This window comes from Protobothrops mucrosquamatus, unplaced genomic scaffold (genome assembly GCF_001527695.2).
Source record: "Protobothrops mucrosquamatus isolate PMUCROS unplaced genomic scaffold, P.Mucros_1.0 scaffold181, whole genome shotgun sequence".
NCBI classification, from domain to species: Eukaryota; Metazoa; Chordata; class Lepidosauria; order Squamata; family Viperidae; genus Protobothrops; species Protobothrops mucrosquamatus.
Window position 1 is genome coordinate 1,428 of NW_015386540.1, and position 24,388 is coordinate 25,815.

Here is a 24,388-nt window from a genome sequence, read left to right on the forward strand (position 1 = left end):
AATGAACAAGAAGCTACTGTAAGAACTGAATTTGGAGAATCAGAAAATAGGAAGGGGAGTGAGATAAAGATCCACATTGTCTCCACATGTGTTTAACTTACATTGTAAATATAGAAACAATAGAATTGGAAGAAATGAAAGCTGGAATTAACTGAAAACCAAATACTAGCAATCTGAAATATGCAGACAGTACCACTTTATTAACCCAAACCAAAGAAGACTTAGAAGTAGTCATTATAAAAGAACAAATAAACATGAAAATCTGGGCTAATGTTAAATATTAAGAAGATAAGACAAAGATAATATTAACTTATATGTTTAGTGAACTTATAGTTGATGGCAAAGAAATGAAGCTGGTATATAGCTTGTTTCCTTGGAGTCAAAAATAGATAAAGAGGGATGATGTACTGTAGAAGTAAAGAAAAGATTAATCTTAGAGAAGAAGGCAATGGCAAACTTAGAAAAGATCATGAAAGAGAACATTTCACTGATAACAGTAATCTGAATATAATGAAAACATTTTTTGCAAGGTTAATGGATGAGTAACATTTTTGGACATTGAGACAAAGCAAAAGAGAGATACTTTCAAATTATGAATTTGGATGTAGTTATCAAAAGTGTCATGGACCATGACAGTTAAGGTTTCTTCGGAGGGTGTGCAGTACGTACTATTTGTGTACTTACAGCGGAAGTGTTTTTTAAAAAGGATTTGTTCCTAAAAGAGAAGAGTAAAGAAAAATGGCCCGTACCAAGCAGACTGCCCGTAAATCCACTGGTGGCAAAGCTCCACGTAAACAGCTGGCTACTAAAGCTGCTAGAAAAAGCGCCCCCTCTACTGGTGGAGTCAAGAAACCTCATCGCTACAGACCTGGTACTGTGGCACTGCGTGAGATTCGCCATTACCAAAAGTCAACAGAACTTTTGATTCGCAAACTTCCATTTCAGAGACTCGTAAGGGAGATTGCCCAAGATTTCAAGACAGACTTAAGGTTCCAGAGCGCAGCCATTGGTGCACTGCAGGAGGCTAGTGAAGCCTATCTGGTGGGTCTGTTTGAAGACACAAATCTCTGTGCCATCCATGCCAAGAGAGTTACCATTATGCCCAAAGACATCCAGTTAACTCGTAGGATACGGGGAGAGAGGGCTTAAAAAGGAAGCAGTTTTTATGGTGTTTTGTAGTAAATTCTGTAAAATACTTTGGTTTCAATTTGTGACTTTTTTTGTATGAAATTGTTTATAATATGTTACATTTGTACTTAAGTCATTCCATCTTTCACTCAGGATGAATGCTAACAGTGACTGTTCACATAAAACTCAGTGATGTGAGCCCTGTTGCTCAATAGTGACAAGTTGCTAATATGCAGAAGGGATGGGTGATCTTTCTTGCTTTTCATGCATGTTTCTGTATGTTAATGACTTGTTGGGTAGCTAAAATTGTAAGGTACTAGAATTGATATAAATGTGTACAGGGTCCTTTTGCAATAAAACTGGTTATAACTTAAAAAAAAAAAAAGTGTCATGGACCATGAAAAGAATTGAGGCATCTGTCCTGGACCACATAAAGACTGATTGCTCACTTTATGATATGATCAACAAACAGAAACTCATATCTTGGGCAAGTGATATGGGCTGACAAATGACTAAAATATATAAAATATAGAAAAATAGAAAATATTGGGTAAGAATTAGGAAAATAAAACACATTGAAGACAATGGATCATGGATGGATGAATGAATTCTAAGATATTATTGAAATGCCTTGGAAGAACTAGTAAGACAGATCAAGATAAGCATTTGTTCAAATTGTCAATAGGATTTGAACCTAACTAACTATGAGATTCCCAGAAAATCCATCTAATAAATGTACAGGAATTAGTTCATGCTAAGCATTTATTACTGACAGTGATTTGTAAATCCCAATGTTTAAATATCATCTCACTCATGAACCCTAACTCACTTAGGCCAGAATGATATATCTCATTTCCCAATCCCCTGGATAATCCCAATAAAATTGCCTCACATTTTATCTTTTTCTGTGATTAACATGAATAAGACAGAGGAGAAGCAAGAAAAAAAGTGAGAGGAAGGGATTTCTGCTTTCAATACCCTAATAATAAAGGCAGCAATACAATTTTATTTTTAATATCTCAAATAGAAAGTCAAATAAATGAATATGGAAAGTCCAAAGTAACATTATCCCCAAGCAGAATCCATTTCCCAATGACAGAAATGTAGTGTTCTAAAGTCAGCACAATATCAAATTAGTTGTTTTTAGCCAATATTAAGGCTGGTGGGAAAAATGAAATAATATTAATGTTTATGTTTCTTCTGGCTATGAATCCAAACGTGGCTTAAAGAAAAGTCAACTTAAAAAAATACTCAGTACTCATATCTGCTGTAGTTCAAAAGTCTCTTGTCTTCAGTTCTCAGAACTCTAATATTTCTTGGCAAACCATGAACATTTATTGGACTCCTCTAGCTAATAAAACCTCTGCAAAACTTCTTGACAGCAAGTTCAATTGTTTTGCTGAGTCTCTAAGTAGATTTCTTTTTCAGATATATTTTAGAAGAAAATAAGAGATAACCTGCTGAGGCTCAGCACATGGCATTCTAGAGCCCATATCAAGTGGAAGAAGGAGTGTGTGTATTGTACATATGCGTGTGAAAATTATGGTCTGGAGCTGGTTTAAAAAAAATCTGTGAGGTCTAGGAGTTGCAATTTCATTTGTTTTCAGTATTCTAATTGGGTCTATTTCCCGCCTTGATGGTCAAGAAGTTGGCAGGATGTATATGAAAATAATTTTAAAAAGTTGATGTCAATCTTTGTCATTTTTTTCTTCAAGGAAAAGATGGTAAACTTGTAAGCTTCCCTTTCTGATCTGTATTTTTTCCACTTCTACAACAGCAGTGAATAAATAGGGAGACCAGAATGACATGTTAAGTTCTGAATGAGCCTGGATTTGGCTTAATGAATTATAGTTAAGTTTCACATACAAAAAGGTTTAACTTCAAGGAGTCTCCTGGCCAAATACAAAATAATTGGCAAAATGTGCTTCAAGAGGCAAAATCTGAATTCAGAGCACCTGCAGCAAGGGTGGGATTAAAAATGTCACGATGACATTTGCTACTGCACAACTGAGTCTGCTTTCTTATTTACATGTGTTGCATATTAATGCCATTGTGTGAGTTTATTTTAGCTTTCATTTAACTGTTTACCCTTCAATATGCATTGGTGTTAAATTATGGGAGATTTTTGACTGGAATGCTCCAAACAGATCATGATCCACTTTCCAATCCTTGTCTACTACAAGCTGTCTTCACTTTGGTTCATCTTCTGTGGAATTTTGGGAGGTAGGATTAAGAAAAATTCAAACTTCACATTTTGATAAAAATTTAATATTTTCATTGTATCTGGAATAACATTCAAACCGGAATATATTTATCTCCTGGTATTTGTAGTTTTAAAAATTGCATGATTCAGGCCTTTGAAAGAAAATGTATATAAATAAACATGTTACAGTTACTATTCTTTCTAAATGACAAAACCACCTCAATGTATTTATATTGACCACTCACTTTTGCATTCAATACATATTCCTTCAGGACCCAATCGCTCTTGACCCATTCTTTTCCTGTTTTATTGCACATACTTCTTTTGTAACCCATTCTTCAACTTATCAACTGATTTTTATGTTTCTCTAATATATCCAGTTCTTACTTTCATATCACAGATGCAGAAACATACTCTCATACACAGCCATTTTTGCTTCCTTTGAGGAACATTAATTCCTTGCAAGAGACCCCACATACTGCCCAGTATTTAAAAAGCATTTGCATGTCTTAAAATTTCTCACTTTCCATGAAGGCACACAAACTGAAGTACTGCCTCTAATTATTTGCCATTTATCTATAACTTTAATTCACTCCATTTCCTCATCCAATATAAGTATCAGGGGCTTTGATACATTAATTTTCACATCAATCTCCTTGTTGCATTGTATAATTTATATTATGTTCTCTTCTTTGAAAATAATTTTGGTCTTAATCAGAAGGTGACATTGCTTATATAGAAAAGAACATACATTCATGTCTCAAACAATATGCCTCTAACATCTCCCAAATCATTCTTTATAGATTCACTCATATGCATATTAAACAACCACATCACACACCCTTGATTTAATCCCCTGCCCTGGACAGGCAGTCCACATTTAATGACCAGAATTTTGATTGTAAGTTGTTGCAATTGTTAAATGAGTCATCATGTGACCTGGCTCAATTTTACAACAGGTGTCGGGCTGTGGGAGACCTGGCTGCAGCGGTCCTGAGATGTGCAGATAAGACATCCCTGAAAATAATACCTAGTGCCTCTTTTGGAGGAAAAAAAAATAAGACCTGGTCTTATTTTCTGGGAAACACAGTATACAGGAACAATAAGAACTTCCTTCCACTTATCATGTCAGATGTCATCTTCACATATATGTGAATTAGGTTGCACAATAAGTTCATAAGCAAACCACATTTATATTTTAACATTATTCAGCTATACTATTTACACCTTCAGCTTTACTATTTTCAACATCCAGACAGAATTATCATTCTTTCTTGCATGCTAACTTTTCCAGCATTCATTTCTATTTTATTCCCGAGAGAGAACACTTTCATTTCCATACAAACTATATGTCTTTCAAGATTATGTTGCTTCAGTTATTATACACCCAAAACTGTTTCATCATTTTTTAATCGTTGGAGTCTCCTTGTTTAGCCCTTTTTACCCGCTCCAATTTTTTAAAAAAAATATCTTCAAAATTGGTCTGAATTTTTAAATTTTACATCTATTATCTTGCATTTTTTACTATGGCAGCAATCTCAAATTAGCAGATATTGACAGATATAAGTAAAGCCATCTTAAAGTGCATTTTTAATATGCTAGAAGCTAGTTAGAGATTTCCAGAGAAAACTTCCAGAGGAACCTTGTTAGAAACTATAGTCAAATGCAGTAAAGAAACATAGACTCCATGGGGGGAGAAATAAGCTGACTTTGTATGATTCCCAAAAAGAAAGAGCACGTTTGTGCCAGTTTATATAGTCAAGGGCAAGATTAAACATACCTGATAACTGTTTGTGTATAGTAATGTTTGGAATAAGATAATGTAAAATCTACAGGAAGATGATAATTATAAATATAATCTATATACATAGCTTTATGGCAAGAACAAACATTTTTGAGGAGGAAGGAGACCATTGAGCAAGGAATAACTTTAAAAGAAGATATGGCTGAAGGATCTGACCTTCTTATACTACTTGGAGGAATAGGTTGCGAGTTTTAGTGCCTAAATGTAAGACCAATATGCTCAAGTGGAAGCTCTTAGAGCAGTGGTTCTCAACCTTTTTAATGCCGCGACCCCCAACCGGTCGTAAGTCGAGGACTAAACCGGTCGTACGTTGAGGACTAAACTGGTCGTAAGTAGAGGACTAAACCGGTCGTAAGTCGAGGACTACCCAGCCAGTCGTAAGTCGAGGACTTTCCCTGCCCGGGAGCACCGCGCATGCGTGGTTCCGCCCCCTGCGCCGGCCGAGGCGTAGCTGGCAAGCGGCAGAGACGAAGCAGGCCGACCACCAGCTGGCCCAGCCCAAGGGAGGTAAGGCACCCACCGGAAAAGGGGAAAAAAATGGCGGACAGACTTGCTTGGCGACCCCCGTGAAATGGTCGCTCGACCCCAAATGGGGTCACGACCCATAGGTTGAGAACCGCTGTCTTAGAGGATAACAATCTGCTGTGTGAACATGGAAAGACACAGAGCCTGACCCATCTGCTGGTATGTCAGCTACTACCAGAATCATAGACTGAGAATGACTTATTTTTGGCCTATGACAAAGCCAAGAAGGTGGCGTCATTCTGGCAGTTTAAAGTTTGATCTAGACACAGAAGAAGAAGAAGATATACATGATATCTGTAATTGATAAAAATGCTTGCTTGGTTGTGAAATTTGTTTTCATCTATGAGAGAACATCCTGTCATCATATTACAGTACAATAAAGCAACTTCAAGGCACTCTTCGGCTATTGGACTGAAGTTAATTGGGAATAACCAAAAATTCCCCTATATCATATTCTTTGAAACTTCTTTTCTGTCTACATGTTACAAAATAAACTTCATCCTCATTTTTGTAGCAATCATATTCTTATGTTCATTTTCCTCTCATGCACAGTTTCCTTTATTTCATTATTCCACCAAGCATCTCTTTTCATATTTCTCATTAGTATAATTTCAAGTTACTTCTATCGCATCCAATAACATAATTTTGGCACTTTTGTTGCAAGCATTTTTCATGTCCTCTTTCCTTACATCCACTTTCCATTAACACTGTTGGGAATTTAATCCATTTTCTGATAGTCTTTCAAACAGGACATTGTATATTTCCACTTCTTCCATTCATTCTGTTTTCATTCCAGTTTTCTTCACTGTTTTTATTTTGTTCCATATCTCCTTTTCCCCCAGATCCATTCTTGACAGTATGAAAAGATGATGCAATTTTAAATTCAACTTTGAAAGATCTCATGACATTTACCTTGTGAGTTCACAATTGCCAGTAAGAAACAAAACTTAATAAACTTTTATAAAATTTCCACATCTGGTATTTAATATTTATGATAAATGTAAAATGTATTCCAACCAACAATTTAAATTTTATTACATATAATTAGCAATACAGTGAATTTTAGCATATAAGGAAATTTGAGCCTTAAGAAAGATTACACTTTACAGTGAGGCATAAGCACTCCGGTCACTGCAATGGGTTAGTTAAGTACTGATTGTAGAAAGTTTGAAAATCTTACATTTTTGTTCTTGTTTCCTTGAGTTTTATTGCCAATGACTGCAGTAGTAGTAGTAGACTACTGTAAGGCAGGACACACAGGGCAAGGGAGTGAAGAATGAAAGAAGAACATAGCAAACACTTGGGAGGCTTTTATTGATACTATTAAGGACTGAACATACTTCAGAAACAGAAAGTCTACACTGTATAAGTTTTATAATCAACCAAGAGGCTAGGAACTGATCAAGATGATCAAGAATGCACTAATAGGGAGAAAGTCAACCTATAATCTGTATTTCCTAAACTAACTAAATGACTTGAGTCTCCGAATCATGTAGCGAAGGTGTTAAACAAACTGGGTGTCTTTCTTAATTATAACTAAATCATTCAACAGCCCTTCTTATAAGGACATTCTTTTCCACTTGGAAAGTGGCTCCAGAACATGGTCATGTCAAATGATTTATTTCTATTTCAGCTGTTGTCTATTTGAAACCATTGTTGTCCATTCCTTACTTTTTTTCTGTCTCACCAACCTCTGAATTTGGACTTCAAATCTTTCAAAGAAAAATGTTTGCTTGATGCCTTTTCAGCTCCCCTTTTAGAAACTGTTTGAAGTGGGGTTTTTTCCTTGTCGGCAAATGTACACAACATCAAATAAATTTGTGTGTGTGTGTGTTTGTGTGTGTAAGCATTTATTTTATTTTCCTTTTCTATAAGAAAAGGTAAAGGGATTTTTGTTACTGCTGGATCTGTCACAGAGGTATCTTTCTCCTTGTTCTCAGCACTCTGAAGTAAGTAGAGAGCAAAAGGATCACATAGGGACTTTGTCATAATGTTAAATTTTTGAGAAACAAACTGAGAATGAGAAACAAGAGGAATGTCTCACATTGGTAAACCTCAACTGGCAACAGCATGCACAATATGTAGCAGATGTTTTATATATCTCTTTTACTTTCTGTTATGCTGGAGCATTGATAGAAATGTACACTAAATCCTATAGCTAAATTGGCTTTTTGGATTGGATCACATAGGTAAATACATTATTGGATCTCTATGTATTTTAAATATATGCTTGGTATTAAAATCTATGCTGTACATCATCAGAATTTGTTGATAATTGGGTGACCTGACTCAACTAAAAAGTACTGACAGATATTAAATATTAATTGATCTGTGATATCCATTTACACAGTCCTCAAGTGCTGAACATACCAGCTTCAAGAAATTCAAGACTTCATGCGCACAAGGTGAATTTTTCTGCTGACCATTTGCCTTTCATAAGATACGGTAGTACCTGGGCAATAGTTTAGTGTAAAATAAATTAGCATGCATTTAGGAAATCCTGTGGATACTGAACAGGAGAGTGGGGTTAGGATAGGGAGGCCATAGCAGAAAAATAATTAAAACATTTTAGTTAGCTTAGAATTGACAGTGTAGGGCATAAGAACATATATTCAAGTAATTTGGGATGGGGTGGGATGGGGGTGGAAGGAAGGATGCATTATGACTTGCTTTTACGCCACATAATGGGACAAAATTCAATTTACAGCTATTGAAATAGGCATGTGAATGGTTAGACATTAGTGATTAGTAAGCGTGATTATTTGGAATGAAATAAGTGAATATTATAAAGTGTTATTTTCTTGCAACTGAAGATAAAAGTGGAGCAGACCTGTAATTATCACTGTCTTACTTGAGGAAATGAGCAGAAAAATGCTAGATCATTTTGACCTACAAGAAGAAAAGTTATTTAAGCACTTTTTAAAAAGACTCAGTGAGGGACCTTATCCTTGCTCCTTTTAACTTTTCCTAGTTCTGCAGCAGATGAAGCTCATGACCCCACCTTCTGTGATCAAAAACAAGGTTCACTATATTTTCCACTGCAGGAGAGACATTTCATCTTTATGCTAATCATTCTCCACTGGAAACTATGATAATGATCAAAAACAGAGTTATGAAATTTGTTTAGAATAGCAAACAGGCATAAGCAGAAAAAAGAGGTTGGGACTGGTGAGCAGAGAGAGAAGTTATGGCAGAGCTGAAAAAGTTGTGGGTTCATTTAGTCAGCAATGGGCAACCTATAGCTCAAACTGCAAATAGCCTACTACTTCAGTTTTTCCTTACTAGGATTCTCCAGATCTCCAGATCTCAGCACTCAGTGATTTTTGGTAGTGTGAGTTTTTCCTCTTTTTTACTCAAAGAAATAAGCCTTCAACATGTTATACTTGCTATTGGAATTAACCTTCTGATAACAGCCTTTCTCTCAGTTGCAACCAAAATTCTCAGACATCCTATTGACATGTATGGGATATAAATTTGAAAACGGACCCAGCTACAGAAGCTGTAGGTATTGGTGCCACCTAGCATCTTATATTTTCTGTTCCCCCCCCAACATAGATCTTACAATAACCACAATTTGTAAGGGGCAAAATGGCAGAATTGGGATTTGTCCAGCTCTGTTGCTACAGGCATGGTCTTTCCCTCTGGCTCAGGGCGACTTCTCTTCATTGCCATCTGGCCATATTATGGCTTTGGCAGTAGGAGAGTTCAGACACTGAATATGCCATCAAGCATGTTCATTGTCACCCATCAGGGAATAGGTAGATTCCTTCTCTATCAAGTCTAGCAGTCCTGTGTTCTGGATTTGGATTTGTTCTCCCAAGGACCTCACCCTTAAAGTCTGTGTGGAAGAGCTGAAAACACTCAATGACCTTTAAAGTCACTTCTTTGGGATGTGGAAGAATGGAGAGTTTGGAGGATTTTAGTGAGAGGAAGCTAGACAGTTACATTTTCTTTAAATAATATAATTATTCCAACCAGTACCTGTTCAGGTTTTATTTTTCAATAACAAATCTTGCCTAAAATATGGCAATGACATTATGCCTTTGCAAGGGCAATTTATTCCCCACAGTAATTTTGACTTCATTTGTTTTACATGGAGAGATATTTTAATCATCCTTTTGCTACTTATTGATGATGGTTTCTCTGCAATATGATGAGGATATTAGTTTAAAATTATCCCCAGCGAATTAGAAACAATAACAGGGAAATGAGCAGGCACTAAAACAAATCAAGAAAAGTATTAAATTTAATAAAAACCATTTCATAATTCCTTGAATACATAACATTTTTGTATTATTAACCATGGTAGGAAAGAATACAAAGAAAACATAACATTACTTAATGGAAATTAATCAGGGACAGAATTTATCCACTTGGAATATAAAAGAAATGTATCAGAAATAGGACATTTTTTAAAAAAAACACACCACATGCTAGAATGCAAGTCACAATAGCCTACTTTGGAGGGTGGGATGCTAGCATTGGAATGTGTAGAAATTATCTGAAACAAGAGGTATGAACACTATTGGAAAGAGGAAGAATTATGATTTCTTGAGATTTCCTGATCCTGTAAGAGGATGAAGAATTTAGTTGGTTTGTTACTGAAATCCTTTAACTCTGGGATGAAAAATCTTTTACTGACTAGGAACCATAATTCACTTTCTGGGAGGGGAGGAGCTACAATGTGTTAACAGCAAAAATGCAAAGTGGTAGGACTGGGGTCACATACATGGAGTAATTTGGGTGGACGTTTAAGTGCATTTATTCATTTTGAAATTATTTTATGCTTGTTTTACAGCTTACATGCGAATTTCTGTCTTGGTTCAGAATGGCAGGAAACTATACTATCAGTATTCGATAACTGTGCTGAGTGTGCTTTTGAGGGCTGTTAAAAAAACAACTATGGAAGCTATGAGAGGGCAAACTTTTTTGGTTAAAGTTTATATTTCCTTCTCTGAAATGTATTGAGAACTGCATTCTAGTAGTAGGCTGGACCACAACCAAAACAAAACAAATTCAATTCAGACCAAAGTGGGCAGAATTAATAAATTGGGTCGGACTTGTACATTTGAGCTGTGTGTCCTTGATTGTTTATTTAGTTAAAGATGGCAGGGCTTTAATCTGAAACTTAGCAGCTAATCAAGGTTTTATATCTGTGTTATGGACTTCTGTTCATCAGAGCTGAAGATGTCACTTCTGAATAAAGTCCAAAATGTGATGTTTTGTGTCAGCCAATTTTATTAATTTTCTTCTCTTCTTCCTGATTGTTTGAGAACAGATACAATCAAGTGAAGTTCTGCCGCTGAGTAGTAATCATTCTGCTGTATTTGCATAACCTTCTGAAAATTATTCTAAGAGCATGAATGTAGTCAGTAGTAAGATTATGTATTTGTTAGAAAAATTATAATGTGCAGATGGAAACAACACATCTGAATCTGACACAATGTCGGAAGAGCTACAAGGTTTAATTTTGTTGCTTTTCCTTTTCCTACATTTAACTGCAGTTAATTTTAAAATTGGGTTGGTGTCCTTTTTCACCTCCATGTATTGCTCTCTCTTATTTTGCACAAAAATGATTACACATGCCACTAATACCTTATTACTTCATTTGGTTCACTGATTGGATAAAGCTTGCAATCTTTATCAGTTAAACAGAAGCATTTTTTTTTAAAAAAAGTGCCTTATTAAAAATGAAATGAGTGGGAAATTAAGCAGATGAGATTTTTAGGCCAAGCTGACTTCAAGATATTGCCTTGAAGATAAGAACTTCAGAAAGGATTAGATACTTTTATTTATTTCACATGGCATTACTTTGTATAAATATACTCACTGGTTTAAAGAGGTTGCCCATATGAACCTTCACCAATCCTTATGGGAAATACAAAGTGCAACCATAACAAAACAGAAGTGTACAGACTGAGGATGATGGCAAAATGTGACCTAGTTTATGTATTTTGAGAAGTAGGTAAAAGACGGCTGGTTAGGGCTCTTAGTATGTTTCCAAGTAGATACAATCTTACATATCCTCAGGAAATTCTTTCACAAATTGTACAGTTCTTTCTGATATGCTGTTATGGTGCTGTGGTTAAGATAATGGAACAGCTCATATTGCATGTATTCAATATCAGCTGGAATATCAGGTTTCATGTATTCAGAGCTATGCCACCTCTACTCCCACTTGCATGAAAGATACCACAAACCTTTTAAGGTGACTGAAATCCATTTGCAACTGTCCCATAAACACAGTTTTAACTATTATGGATATTGAGACATTATACACCAGCAATCCTCTCATTACACATGATTTCAAACCATCAGGAAAATCATTGATGTCAACACAGCATACCTACGTGACTTTGTATCCTCGACCTATGTCCACAATTGAGCTCCAAATTTCCATTGCTAAGCAAGACAGTTGTTAAGTGAGTTTTGCCCCATTTTACAGCCTTTCTTGTCACAGTTAAGTGAATCACTACAGTTGTTAAGTTAGTAATGTGATTGTTAAGTGAATCTGGCTTCCCTATTGAGTTTGCTTGTCAGAAGATCCCAAAAAGTGATCACATGACCCTGGGACACTGCAACCATCATAAATACATGCCAGTTGCCAAGCATCCAAATTTTGATCACATCACTACGGGGATGCTACAATGGTCATAAGTGTGATAAACAGTCATAAGTCACTATTTTCAGTGCTCTTGTAACTTTGGACAGTCACTAAATGGATGGTTGTAAGTTGAGGACTGCCTGCAATGCGCCTTTGGCAACAAATAATATTTATTTATTTATTTATTTATTTACTTACTTACTTACTTACTTACTTACTTACTTACTTATTTATTTATTTATTTATTTATTTATTTATTTATTTATTTATTTATTTATTTATTTATTTATTTATTTACAGGCTTTATATGGCTGTCTATCTCATATAATGACTCTAGGCAGTTTACAACTATTCATAAAACCATCGCTACAAACCAAAATATCCTTGACCCTAATCGGTACCACTCTAATCAGTGGCATCAGCATGGATATGTGTGGCTCCATGCTAACATCTTGGTTGGCTTAGAATGATACTTTAATTAATGACACTTTTATTATTTGGACCCATGAAAAAAGATCTCATCAAATTCCATCAAGATTGTAGTAACTTTCACCCCATCCTTAGCCTTAGTACTGACCTTTCTAAAGAAAAAGTCCACTCCTATTGATGTCAAGGTAAAACTATACAACACAGAAACTAAATTAAACTAAATAATTGACCACATTATATAGGAAATCTATAGATTTTTATGCATGCAATCTTTGAGACTTGAAATTTGAAAAATTGATGACAGCCTTGTAAGGTAGTCCAGATAGAAACCATGCCCAGATGAACTAATCATATAATTGTAACATTTCATTAATAGAATCTTGCAAGTCTAAAAGTACATTTCTCCCCTGTTGCCTTTACAGCCCAGAAACTAGGGAGAGTCTCTTCTGGGACGTTTGCTACGCTCACCTTGCTTCTATGTTGCCTCTTATCTAACTATTCCCATATACTGTTACACCTTTAAACATATTCTCTATAGTCAGGCTCTATGCTACAACCACATTTGTTCTGATCCACTCAAAAAAGATGCTTTCCGGTGGAATTAAACTAGGCATTCAGAGACTAAACTATTCACCCAAAAAGATCAATAGATAAATTAATAGTCAAATCAATAGAGTCAATTCCATTTCCAGGGAAGACCTACTATAAGATAAACTTTAAAAAAGGATCTACAGCTCAGCTCAGGCCACTCCAAGTACCTTATTAATGAGCCACAATCCGAACAACTCAACTACACTTCACTTTCTCAGGTATGGGAACCATCCATGACAACCATCCAACCCGAGACAGATTTTGATTAAGTAAAGAGGAACAACAAACCTATGATGCTAACACAGGAATCAAATCCTATAACCTAGGTATCTACTTTGCCCCAGAGCACTACCAGAGACCTCAGGAATTTCACACTGAAAAATAGAGGCCTCTTTACATAGAGTTTTCTTCCTCTTGAAGGCAAGACAAGAAGCAACGGGTGGAAACTAAGCAAGGGGAGAAGCAACCTAGAACTAAGGAGAAACTTTCTGACAGTTAGAACAATTAACCAGTGGAACAACCTGCCTCCAGAAGCAGTGAATGCTCCAACATTTGAGGTTTTTAAGAAAAGACTGGACAGCCATTGAAATGGTATAGGGTTTCCTGCCTGAGCAGGGGGTTGGACTAGATGACCTCCAAGGTNTGTGATAATTGCTGCCATTATCTGCCAGCAATACCTGGCTAGATTCTATATAGGGCAAATGGAATGAACTTTGGGTAAAAAATTAATGGACACAAATTTTATATCAGGACTCAAAGCAAGAACAAAGTAATATTAAAGCATTTTAACCTCCCAGGACACTGAATTAAGCTAGCTGTTTTAGAACAAAGAAATTTTACTTGCACCACTGAGTGAAAGATTGCTGAAGACACATACATCAAAAGTTTTGGGCCATCTCAGAAGGTACAAATGCAATGAGTTTTTAATATAATACAATGCTAATTGATAAATTACTTGTAATTTGTCTTACTTGTAGCCTGCATCTGTGTAAGCACTTATTCTTCTCCTTTTCTCTTGTCTCCTCCTACATCAGTTTATACATTCCATTTATCTGAGGAACTAAATTGTAGTTCACAAACGTTATGCGTTTTAATAAAACTTGTTAGTCTGAAAAGGTACTACCAGAATCCTTCTGATCATATGAAAATTGCAATTGATTTTTACAAAAGAAAAAAATGGAAAAAGGTTAATAGTATCCTAGAAACTGTTATTCAACATGTTAGAAATGAAATCAACTTTCTCAACATTCCTAGTATTTCCTCCCCTTTGGCAAATAAGAATTCATTTTCTACATGACTATAATATTTCATATTTTTAATTACCATTCTGAAATCAGGGGAGCATTACCTTTTCTCCCTGTTGCAGCCAGATATTCACATATTAGTTGCTCTTAATAAATTAATTTTATATGTATTTGAAACAAGACCATCCTCCCTCCGGATCAATATTTAATCATTAAAATAGGAAAACCATCTTAAATTCTTTTAGAACACACTAAAAGGGCTATGCAAGCTTTCCCCCCCTCCTGAATCTTCTCCTTTCTGGGGAAGAGAACAATAATTCTCAGAACTTTTCTTCAACTGGTACAGTAAGGAAACAGATGCCTTTATTTAAAAGTGACAACCGATGCGGTTAACATCACATTTCTTAAAAAATGCCAATCAATTGGCAACCTAATTATTACATTCCCTTAATACTAATATCGAAAAACTATCCTAAAGTAATGGACACCTTTAATATTGCTATAATATCTGGAAGAATTTAAGAAAAACAGTCTAGGAAGAATTTATGTGAACTTTTTTTTTTACATTTAATTTGTTTGCTTTTATACAGTTTCTCAAACTGTTAATCTGTTTGTGGATACTGTTGCATTTTTATTATAATAAAAATATCATTGGTTCATGATATCAACTATTCTTCTTGCTCCTTAGATAATATTTTCCTAACTTCTTATTACTTTGATTGCCTAACTTACATTTCTCCTAATAACTTTCATTGATGTTACAAAGAGTGAAATGTCGCCTGAGAAGACTTGTGACTATGTAGTGAGATTTCTCTCCTTCTTCCAACCCTGCAAATCTTTATGGGGTCTTTGCTTTGGAGACTAGGAGAAGGGAAGGGAATTTGGAGGGCACTGAAAGGCCATTGGGAGGGGAACATCTGTCTTCCATTCTGTCAATAGAAACTACATTTTGTTAATGGGATCGTACTGCTAGACTCCACTCTACATATATGTTTTGTTGCTTATTTCTCCTTTGAGATTTTCAATCTCCCATAACTTTCAGAATGTCTCTTCTTTCTCTATACTTCTTTGAGTGAATTATTTAATAAATCAGCATTTTAATTATCTATTATCTTTTTCTTTGTCTTTTCTCCAGAGATTTTCCTCAGTAAGATGCTTCTTATAAAAGCCTTTTGTACAGATGAAAGGTCACCAGATCTCTCAGTCCAGGATGCACAGATTAGTGTCAGTCTGATTTATTCTACTTTCCATTTTGCAGGGCAGATTTCTGCTCCATTACATTTATATTTGGATTTTTAATAATATAACCTGTCATTAGTTCTTTGGTCATTTTAAGGCAGGGAAGGGTTTGCCTACTTTTGAAATCTTAGTCTTTGCTTTTTACAGCAGAAAGTCCACACTTTTCTCAGAGGCTGTTTTCCCTTGCTGGAATTCCTGTATGATGTTGTGACATTTGTACCCTTATGGAGTCACTTGGGGAAAAGAATCTGCTCACACAATAGCTGTAGTTGAGGGAAGAGGAAGACCAAGAAAGTTATGACTGGGAGCAATTGAAGAGTTTCCCAAAAAGGAAGAGATGAGAAATTTGAACAATAAAAGAGGAGATTCAAAGCAGAGTATGGACAAAGTGGAAGCACAGATGGTTTAAGATGGGTATAACTACATTTAATGACATTTTCATAGCTTTACTTGAAATAGAATAGGACGATGGGCACTGAAAGGGAATAGTATGATGGGCATATGATTAACCTGCTAGACTTCGAACAACCAAGTCTTCATTTTGAAGAAAAACATGATTTTACTTTCAGAGTAAGAGTTTTACTTTCAGAGTTATCTATATATTTTGCATTATGTTCAGTGATATGAAAATAAAGTTCAGTTCAGTCCTAGAACATGAATTGCGAGAATTAGAAAAGAAAGTGCTGTAGTTGGACAATAAAATCATAGCCATTGATCATCTTGGTTGGGGATGATAACATTTGTTGTACAACAAATTTTGGATGGAGCAAATCAGGTAATCACTTATTGAAAATGATGATCTATTCAATTATTAAAGATTTCTCATTATCACATTTCTGATTGTTATTCTTTCCAGGTAATCCTACAAAATGCATATTTAGGCTGATACAGTTTATATAGCCAGAAAGATATACCATAAACTGAACCTGTTTTATAAAATATTTACCAGTTATGTTCTGAATTGTCCCAAATATTTTAAAATATACCTTTATTTAAGAAGGCAACATTTTTTTTAAAAAAAATCTATTAAGATGGTATTTCCTGTTTAAGAACATCAAAATCTCTATTTTCCTTTTTTAGAATACTGTTACTGAAGACAATAAAACAACTTCTCCCTATTTTCGCAGCTATTTAGAATATTTATGTCTTTTATTAAGAAAAGTCTAACTCCTAACATTTAATGAAAAATCTTAAATTGCTTCATCTGCATAAATGATCCAAAAATGCAGAGGAAAAAAGTGGATACACGCTTAAAATTTGGGATCACACACACACACACACACACACACACACAGAGAGAGAGAGAGAGAGAGAGAGAGAGAGAGAGAGAGAGAGGGAGAGATAGATTCTTCTGTGCTGCTGTGCACAGCACTTCTTCATATGTTGAGGTCCAACTTCTCTGCCATAAAACTATTTATAGGCAATTTACAGGCATATTTTGAAGATATCCCAGGTTCAGTTCCAGACCATTGTAATAAAGTAACTCATAAGAATTTCTGGGTTTCCCAGTGCCTATAAAAGTTATGTTTACACTATGCTATAGTCCATTAAATGTGCAGCAATATTATGTCCAAAACCCTCCAATGTATATACCTTAATTAAAATATACTTTATTGCTAAAAATGTTAATCATCATTTGGGTCTTCAGCAAGTCATAATCATTTTGCTGGTGGAGGGTTTTGTAAAAAAAAAAAGCAATATCTGCAAATGCAGTAAAGCGAAACACAATAAAATGAGCTATGCCTACATCTAACCTTGTGTCTACCTAGAAATGCAGGAAGACAATGAAAGACAGAATGAGAGAGAAAAGATTTTCAGATGTGTCTGGCCTGAAGCCTTTATACAAGCATGACTTACAACTGGAACGCCAAAGGACAATTTAATGCTGTCTCATTAAAAACTGAAGTCAAGATGAAGGTGGCATTGTGGGAAACAGTTGTGGATAAAGGGTTGCCAAGACTTGTCAATATTAAGATTAGACTCAAAGGTGGAAAAGCCCTAGCAATAACCTATGAGAGAACTAGGAACAATTTACAGGGAGCTGGGGAAAAATATTGAATGCAAAGTTCAGGAGTATTTGCAGATATTCATGTTCATGTTGACAAAATTAAAAGTAATACAAAGAAGAAGTTAACGTCTGAATCAATTAATGAAATAGAATTTGTAAAAGTTGTTTGTCTGAGAGTAATGGAAGAAGGGACATTGATGGGAATGGTCAAAACACCCAAACTGATAGTTTACAGGAATAAAATCATGAGAATTATTCTTGGAAGGCAAACATCCATGAACTAGTGAAAACCTTTTGACCCCTTAGCATTAATACATTTAATCAACTTCTTTCTATGAGTGAAAAAATATTTTTCAGTTACTATTTTAAGCTCTGAAAGAAGAGGGCCTTTCCTTCTCTTTTCTGGGTTCAGGGGAGAGGGAAGAAGGGGAAGAAGGGAAGAGGGGGGAACTCATCATATTTGCAGAATACATTAAGCTGGAGGGAATTGGCAATACTTTGGAAGATAGACTCAAGAATGATCTTGATAGACTTGAGCACTGGGCCTTATCCAACAAGAGGTAAGGTCCTGCACTTAGGCAGGAAATCCAGGTATAGAATAGGTGATTCTTGGCTCAACAGTAGTAACTGTGAGAGAGATCTAGGTGTCCTAGTACAGGGCTTTTAACCTTTTCACAGATTGTACCACTTTTAGGACATGACTATTCGAGTACCACCAGTGCTTAGCAAGGTGTCAAAAACTTGATTAAAAAAGGGGGGATTTTGGGCTTTACTGGTTAGATTCATTTGTTGTTATAGAAATGGCTAGTTTATAATATTATGGAAAAATAAAAAGTTGAGGTTCAATGTTAATGCTTCCTTCCTACTGCAACAGTGGAATTCAGAAGTCAATGCCTTTTCTTTTTCCCTTCTCCTCCCCACTTTTCCCTTTTTCTCACACCCTTCACTGGCAACCCCCCCTCACCCTTTGCTAGTAAAAGCCTCTCACTTGTTCTCATTCATTCACATGTTGCTCGCAAAAGCTTCTCTCTCACTCTCATTCACTCACACGTTGCTTGCAAAAGCTTCTCTCTCGCTCCATTTACTCACACATTGCTTGCAAAAGCTTCTCTCTTGCTCCATTCACACACATGTTGCTCTTGCTCGCAAAAGCTTCTCTCTTGCTCTCATTCACTCACACATTGCTCACAAAAGCTTCTCTCTCACTCTTTCACTCCAGCTGGTCTCCTCCAGGTCTGTGCGGTGTCGCTTTAGCTGGTTCCCTCCCCTGCTACACTTGGCTAGGGGTCACGTACCACCTGCCAGGTGCTAAAGTACCACCGGTGGTACGCATACCACTGGTTGAAAAGCCCTGTTCTAGTAGACCACCACTTATGAGTCAGTAGTGTGCTGCAGCTGTTAAAAAAGCCAATGCAGTCGTAGGCTGCATCAATAGAGAGATGGCATCAAAATTATGAGAAGTGGTAATACCACTCTATACTGTACTAGTGAGGCCTCACTTGGAATATTGTATCCAGTATCTGGTCACTACAATAAAAAAATATGTTGAGGCCCTAGAAACTGTGCAGAGAAGAGCAACAAAGATGATAGGGGTCTGGAGCCAAACTATATGATGAATGGTTAAGAGACCTATGTATGTTTAGCTTAATGAAGAGAAGATTAGGGATAACATGATAGCCGTCTTCCAGTTCTTGAGGGGCTGTCACAGAGAAGGGCTGTTGATTTATTCTGCAAAGCACCTGAAGGAAGGATCAGAAGCAACGGGTGGAAGTTTTATTAAAGAGAGATCCTACCTGGAACTAAAGAGAAATTTCCTGACTGTGAGAACAATTAACTGATGGAACAGCTTGCCTCTTGGAATTGTAGGTGCTCCATCACTGGAGATTTTCTAGAAAAGATTGGATAAGCATTTGTCCAGAATGGTATAGGATCTCCAGCCTTGGGTAGGGGGGGGGTAGATTAGAAGACTTCTAAGGTCCCTTCCAATCCTGTAATTATAAGGAGAAGAAGCAACTGCTTGAGACTGGAATTGGCAGGAATCCAAGGCTTTACCAAAATATCCAGCTCCATTGGTGATAATGGAATATAAGGATCTCAGACTTTTGAACCATAGATCATTCCTATGTTCAAGATTGTTGTTGTTGTTGTTGTTGTTGTTGTTGTTGTTATTATTATTATTATTATTATTATTATTATTATTATTATTATTATTATTATTTTCCAATTCAGCAGAAAATCATATTATAGCAACCAAAGAGTGCATTTATATATACCAAGGAGAGAAAGAGATCGAGAGGTAGGGTAAGAGTTACTCTAACCTCTCCTTTCCTGTTGGCTGACATAGTGAGCATTCAATCAGCTTAAAACATTACTTTTTTACTTCTACAGTCTTGCCCTCAGGCAACATTTGCAATTTTACAAGTGTTAACAAGGAAGAATGGAAGCAGTAAAAGGAGGCTTAGCAAAGATGCTGACAAAAGCTCATAAATGTCTCCTTCTGTTTCCCTAAGTTCCTACAAAGCCTCTCCTTGCAACTGCAGGCTATGCATAACATTTATTATTTATCTAATTTACATCCCCCTTATTTTGCATAGGAGCTCAATGCACCATATATAGTACTCCCGCCTCCTATTTTTCCCTTCCACAAGGTAAGTTGTGGTAAGAGAGTGATGGGACCAAAGTTACTCTGTGCGGTCCTGTGGCTTTGGATGGGCTAAAAGTAAGCTAAGTGCTTTAACCACTATACCACATTGGCTCTCATGTATATTAGAATTAGATTTATTTATTAACACACAAGAAATTTGTCTCCAGTGCATAAACTCTCAGTGTACATTACAAGAAACAAGTGATAAATCATGTTCATAATATAAAATACATTCATCATAAATCATAAGCTACAACACTCAGTGATAGTCATAGGATACTAAATAAGCAATCAACATAAATCATACTAGGATATTAAATAAAACAATTAATATAAATTGTAAGATACAAGCAACAATGTTATAATCATAAGAACATAAGGAAATAGGAAATAGGAATGATGAGAAGGAAAATAGAAATACAGCCCTACTAGGTAGTTTGACAGTGTTGTTTAAGCAGAGTGATGGCTTGGGGGAAAAAAACCAGTCTTTGTGTTTAGTTGTTTGGCGTGCAATGCCCTGTAGCATTGTCCTGAGGGAAGAAGTTGAAACAGTTTATGTCCAGGGTATGTAGATATTTTCACAGGCCTTTTTCTGGTTTGTGCAGTGTATACAGGTCCTCAATGGAAGGCAGCCTGGTAGCAATTGTTTTTTCTGCAACCGGTGAAGTCTGTGTCTGTCTTGTTTGGTTGCAATGCAAAACCAGACAGTTATAGGGATGTAAATGATGGACTCAATAATTCTTTTGTAGAATTGTATCAACAGCTCCTTGGGTAATCTGAGCTTTCTGAGTCGGCACAGGAAGAATATTCTTTGTTGTGCTTTTTTGATGACATTTTTGATGTTAGGTGTCCATTTAAGTTTTGAGATATTATAGAACCTAGAAACTTGAAGGTCTCTACTGTTGATACTGTGTTGTCTAGTATTGTAAGAGATGGTAGAATAGGTGAGCTTCTCCTAAAATCTATCACTCTGTCCCATCTGTTTTTGCTTTTGTTTGGAGAGCAGGGTGCTGCTGATCATCTTGGCTCCCTCACAGATCTTGCCCTTGGCCCGCACTTGGAGCCTATTCCCCTCACACACTTAACACACCTTGGCCCTGCTTCGGGCCGCCTAATGGACCTGTGTGAGTTGCTGGTGGCGGCAGCGCGTGTGCCCACAGAGAGGGCTCTGAGTGCTGCCTCTGGCACACGTGCCATAGGTTCGCCACCACAGGTATAGGGTTTCCAGCTTAAACTGGGTGGTTGTAATAGATGACCTCCATGGTCCCTTCACTTGGTTATTCTGTTTTCTGAGGTTGTTGGAGTTGGAAGAAGTTAATTTGAGACTTGGGTGACATGATTCTTTATGTTTATGCTAAAGTTAATGTAGATTTCAATAATCATTTCAATAGCCATGCTGTGTTGAGGGTATGGAATAGGTATAAAACAAGATTACTCCCAAAAGCTTTTTCTAGAAAAGCACATCCAAACAGTTTTGAATGTGTTCAGTTCAAGATTGTTCTAGCCTCACCACAAGGCTAGTTGTTCAACTTTCTGTCTGTATACAGATTTGTCATCTCAAATGAGACCAATCACTGTTGTATCATCTGCAAACTTCAGTACTTTAACAGAGCATCCTTTGAGATGCAGTCATTGGTATATAGAGAAAAGAGAAACAGAAAGAACACACAGCCCTGGAGGCCCCCTGTGCTAATTGTACAATTATCTGATATGATTTTACCTAGCTTCACCTGCTGCTTCCTATCTGTTAGAAAGCTTAAGACCCACTTACAAGTGTGGTCAGGCACATCTAGCTGAATCAGTTTAGTTAGAGGAATACCTGGAATGATGGTATTGAATGCCAAGCTGAAGTCCTTGCATAGGTCCTTGGAGATTCAAGATGTTGTGGAATGAAGTGCAGAGCCATATTAACAATATCGTCTGCTGATCTATTTGTAAAATATTGTATGTGACAGCTTCCTTAACTATCCAATCAAGCAAAGTTATTTTTATTTACATTTAATCTTATCTATCCTTGTTCTGTCCTTACTACATATTACTGTGTGTGCAGCTTGACATGCAGCTAAACCCACCTATCCTCCAATAAAACAGATTGTGTTTGTAGATCTGAATGCTTTATTAATGGAACAGGATGGGTGAAAAAATATAAATACTGTTCTGGAACCTGAATCAAGATGCTTTGTAATTCAAGGCCAGATAGATAACTCAACAAAGATGGTTTTTAAACAAATATTTAATCCAGGAATACTTGGTCAGAACTCACGGTTTCTGTAGTTTCTTCTGGATATTGCATATTGTCCATTTTCATAGGTAAAATCATTAATTCCTTCATATCAACTTCTAGCGTGAATTAAGACCGTGTGTGTCCTCCGGTGATCCCATGCTTATCTCAGACAAAGACATTCCAAATTGGCACGTAGCCAGGATATCCTGTGATGAACTTAGTAGCTCCTCCTACTGACTCGTTAACACGGGATTCACTGAAAGCTAAACTACATTACCCATAAGCCATCTCTTAAGGAGACAGTGCTTAACCCTATAAATGCCAAACATTCTAACATATAGTTCTCATCTAACTGGCTGATCTAGAACAAATACATATAATAAGAATCCAAATGCAAATAAGCAATATTGAGTTGCTGGTAAACACAATAATTAACAAATAAATCTAAATCTAAATCTAAATCTCATCAGTGATGCTGTGTGTATGGGTCACATGAAGAATTAGTACCACTTTATACTGCTTTGGTAAGACTACACTTGGATTACTGCATCCAGTTTTGATCACCATGATATATAAAAAAATGTTGAGATTCTAGAAAAGGTACACAGAAGAGCAACAAAGATCATTGGGGACTGGAGGCTAAAACGTATGATGAATGGTTGCAGGAATGGGTATGTCTAGTCTAATTTTCTGACAGTGGGAACAATTAACCAGTGGAAGATCTTGCCTCCAGAAATTATGGGTGCACCATCATGGGAGGTTTTTAAGAAGAGATTGGACACTATTTGTCTGAAATGGCATAGTGTGGTCTACTTGAAAAGGGGTTTAGATTAAAAGATCACCAGGATCTCTTCCAACTCTGTTATTCTGTATTCTATATCTATTCATCTTTAGAAGATATCTAACATCTAACACAGGGGTGTCAAACTCGCAACGTCACATGACGTGTTGCAACATATTGTGACTTTTTTTGCCATTGCCGGCAATGGGGTGGGCGCAGTTTTGCTATGATGCATCTGGCCTGCGGGCCAGCAGTTTGACACTCCTGATCTAACAGAATAATAATAACAGAATGCAGAATGTAGAAGATGGCAGAGTCTGGCATACACTGTTTTTGTATCTTATATGATTCTTTAGTACCTAGCTACAAACTGGAATTACAGTAGAAATATCTTCACTGCCTTGTCCAACCATTCATTTTTGGGTTAGATCTTTGTTTTTACAAAACAGTGTCTTATTATTTACAAAACAGTATTTACATAAAAGTATCTATGTCTTATAACATTCCCTGCATCTTTCCTTTGATCTTATTGTTAACCCTTTTTTTCTTTTCTGGCATTTAAAAATATTTGTGAGAAAGTTAATGATATACATTTTCAACTAAAGACTGAAAATATATATCATTCAGCTAAAGATTGGGATTGCTTAAAACTATCTTCCTAAAAAAATGTGGTGACCCCATTCCCCTTTCCAAGTAAGCCCAGGAAACCAGCTAGAGGAAAGCAAACAAGATTAGAAAATGCAGCTAAATAAATAAAAATGGGATGCTACTAATAGCCATTTCCTAAGGGCTTCAGGGAGACAAATGGCAAAATAATTTTATTTGTTAAATGGTTTTTCTTTCTTTCCAAGACCATTGGCAACCCAGGAGATCTCACATGATTCTAAGCAGTAATAACTGTAAGGCCAATAGTAGCTTGATTAGCTTCCTGTTGCTGAGTTATGTCTGAGTTGGCAATCCATAA

At 36.2% G+C, this 24,388-nt stretch overlaps 1 protein-coding gene across 1 annotated transcript; it reads left to right on the plus strand.

The window, feature by feature from the left end:
* Positions 1-639: 639 nt before the first annotated feature.
* Positions 640-1,482, plus strand: LOC107285490 (histone H3.3-like). The gene has a single exon (XM_015813677.2). The coding sequence runs from the start codon at positions 739-741 to the stop codon at positions 1,147-1,149; it is 411 nt and encodes a 136-aa protein (XP_015669163.1). The 5' UTR covers positions 640-738; the 3' UTR covers positions 1,150-1,482.
* Positions 1,483-24,388: the final 22,906 nt, after the last annotated feature.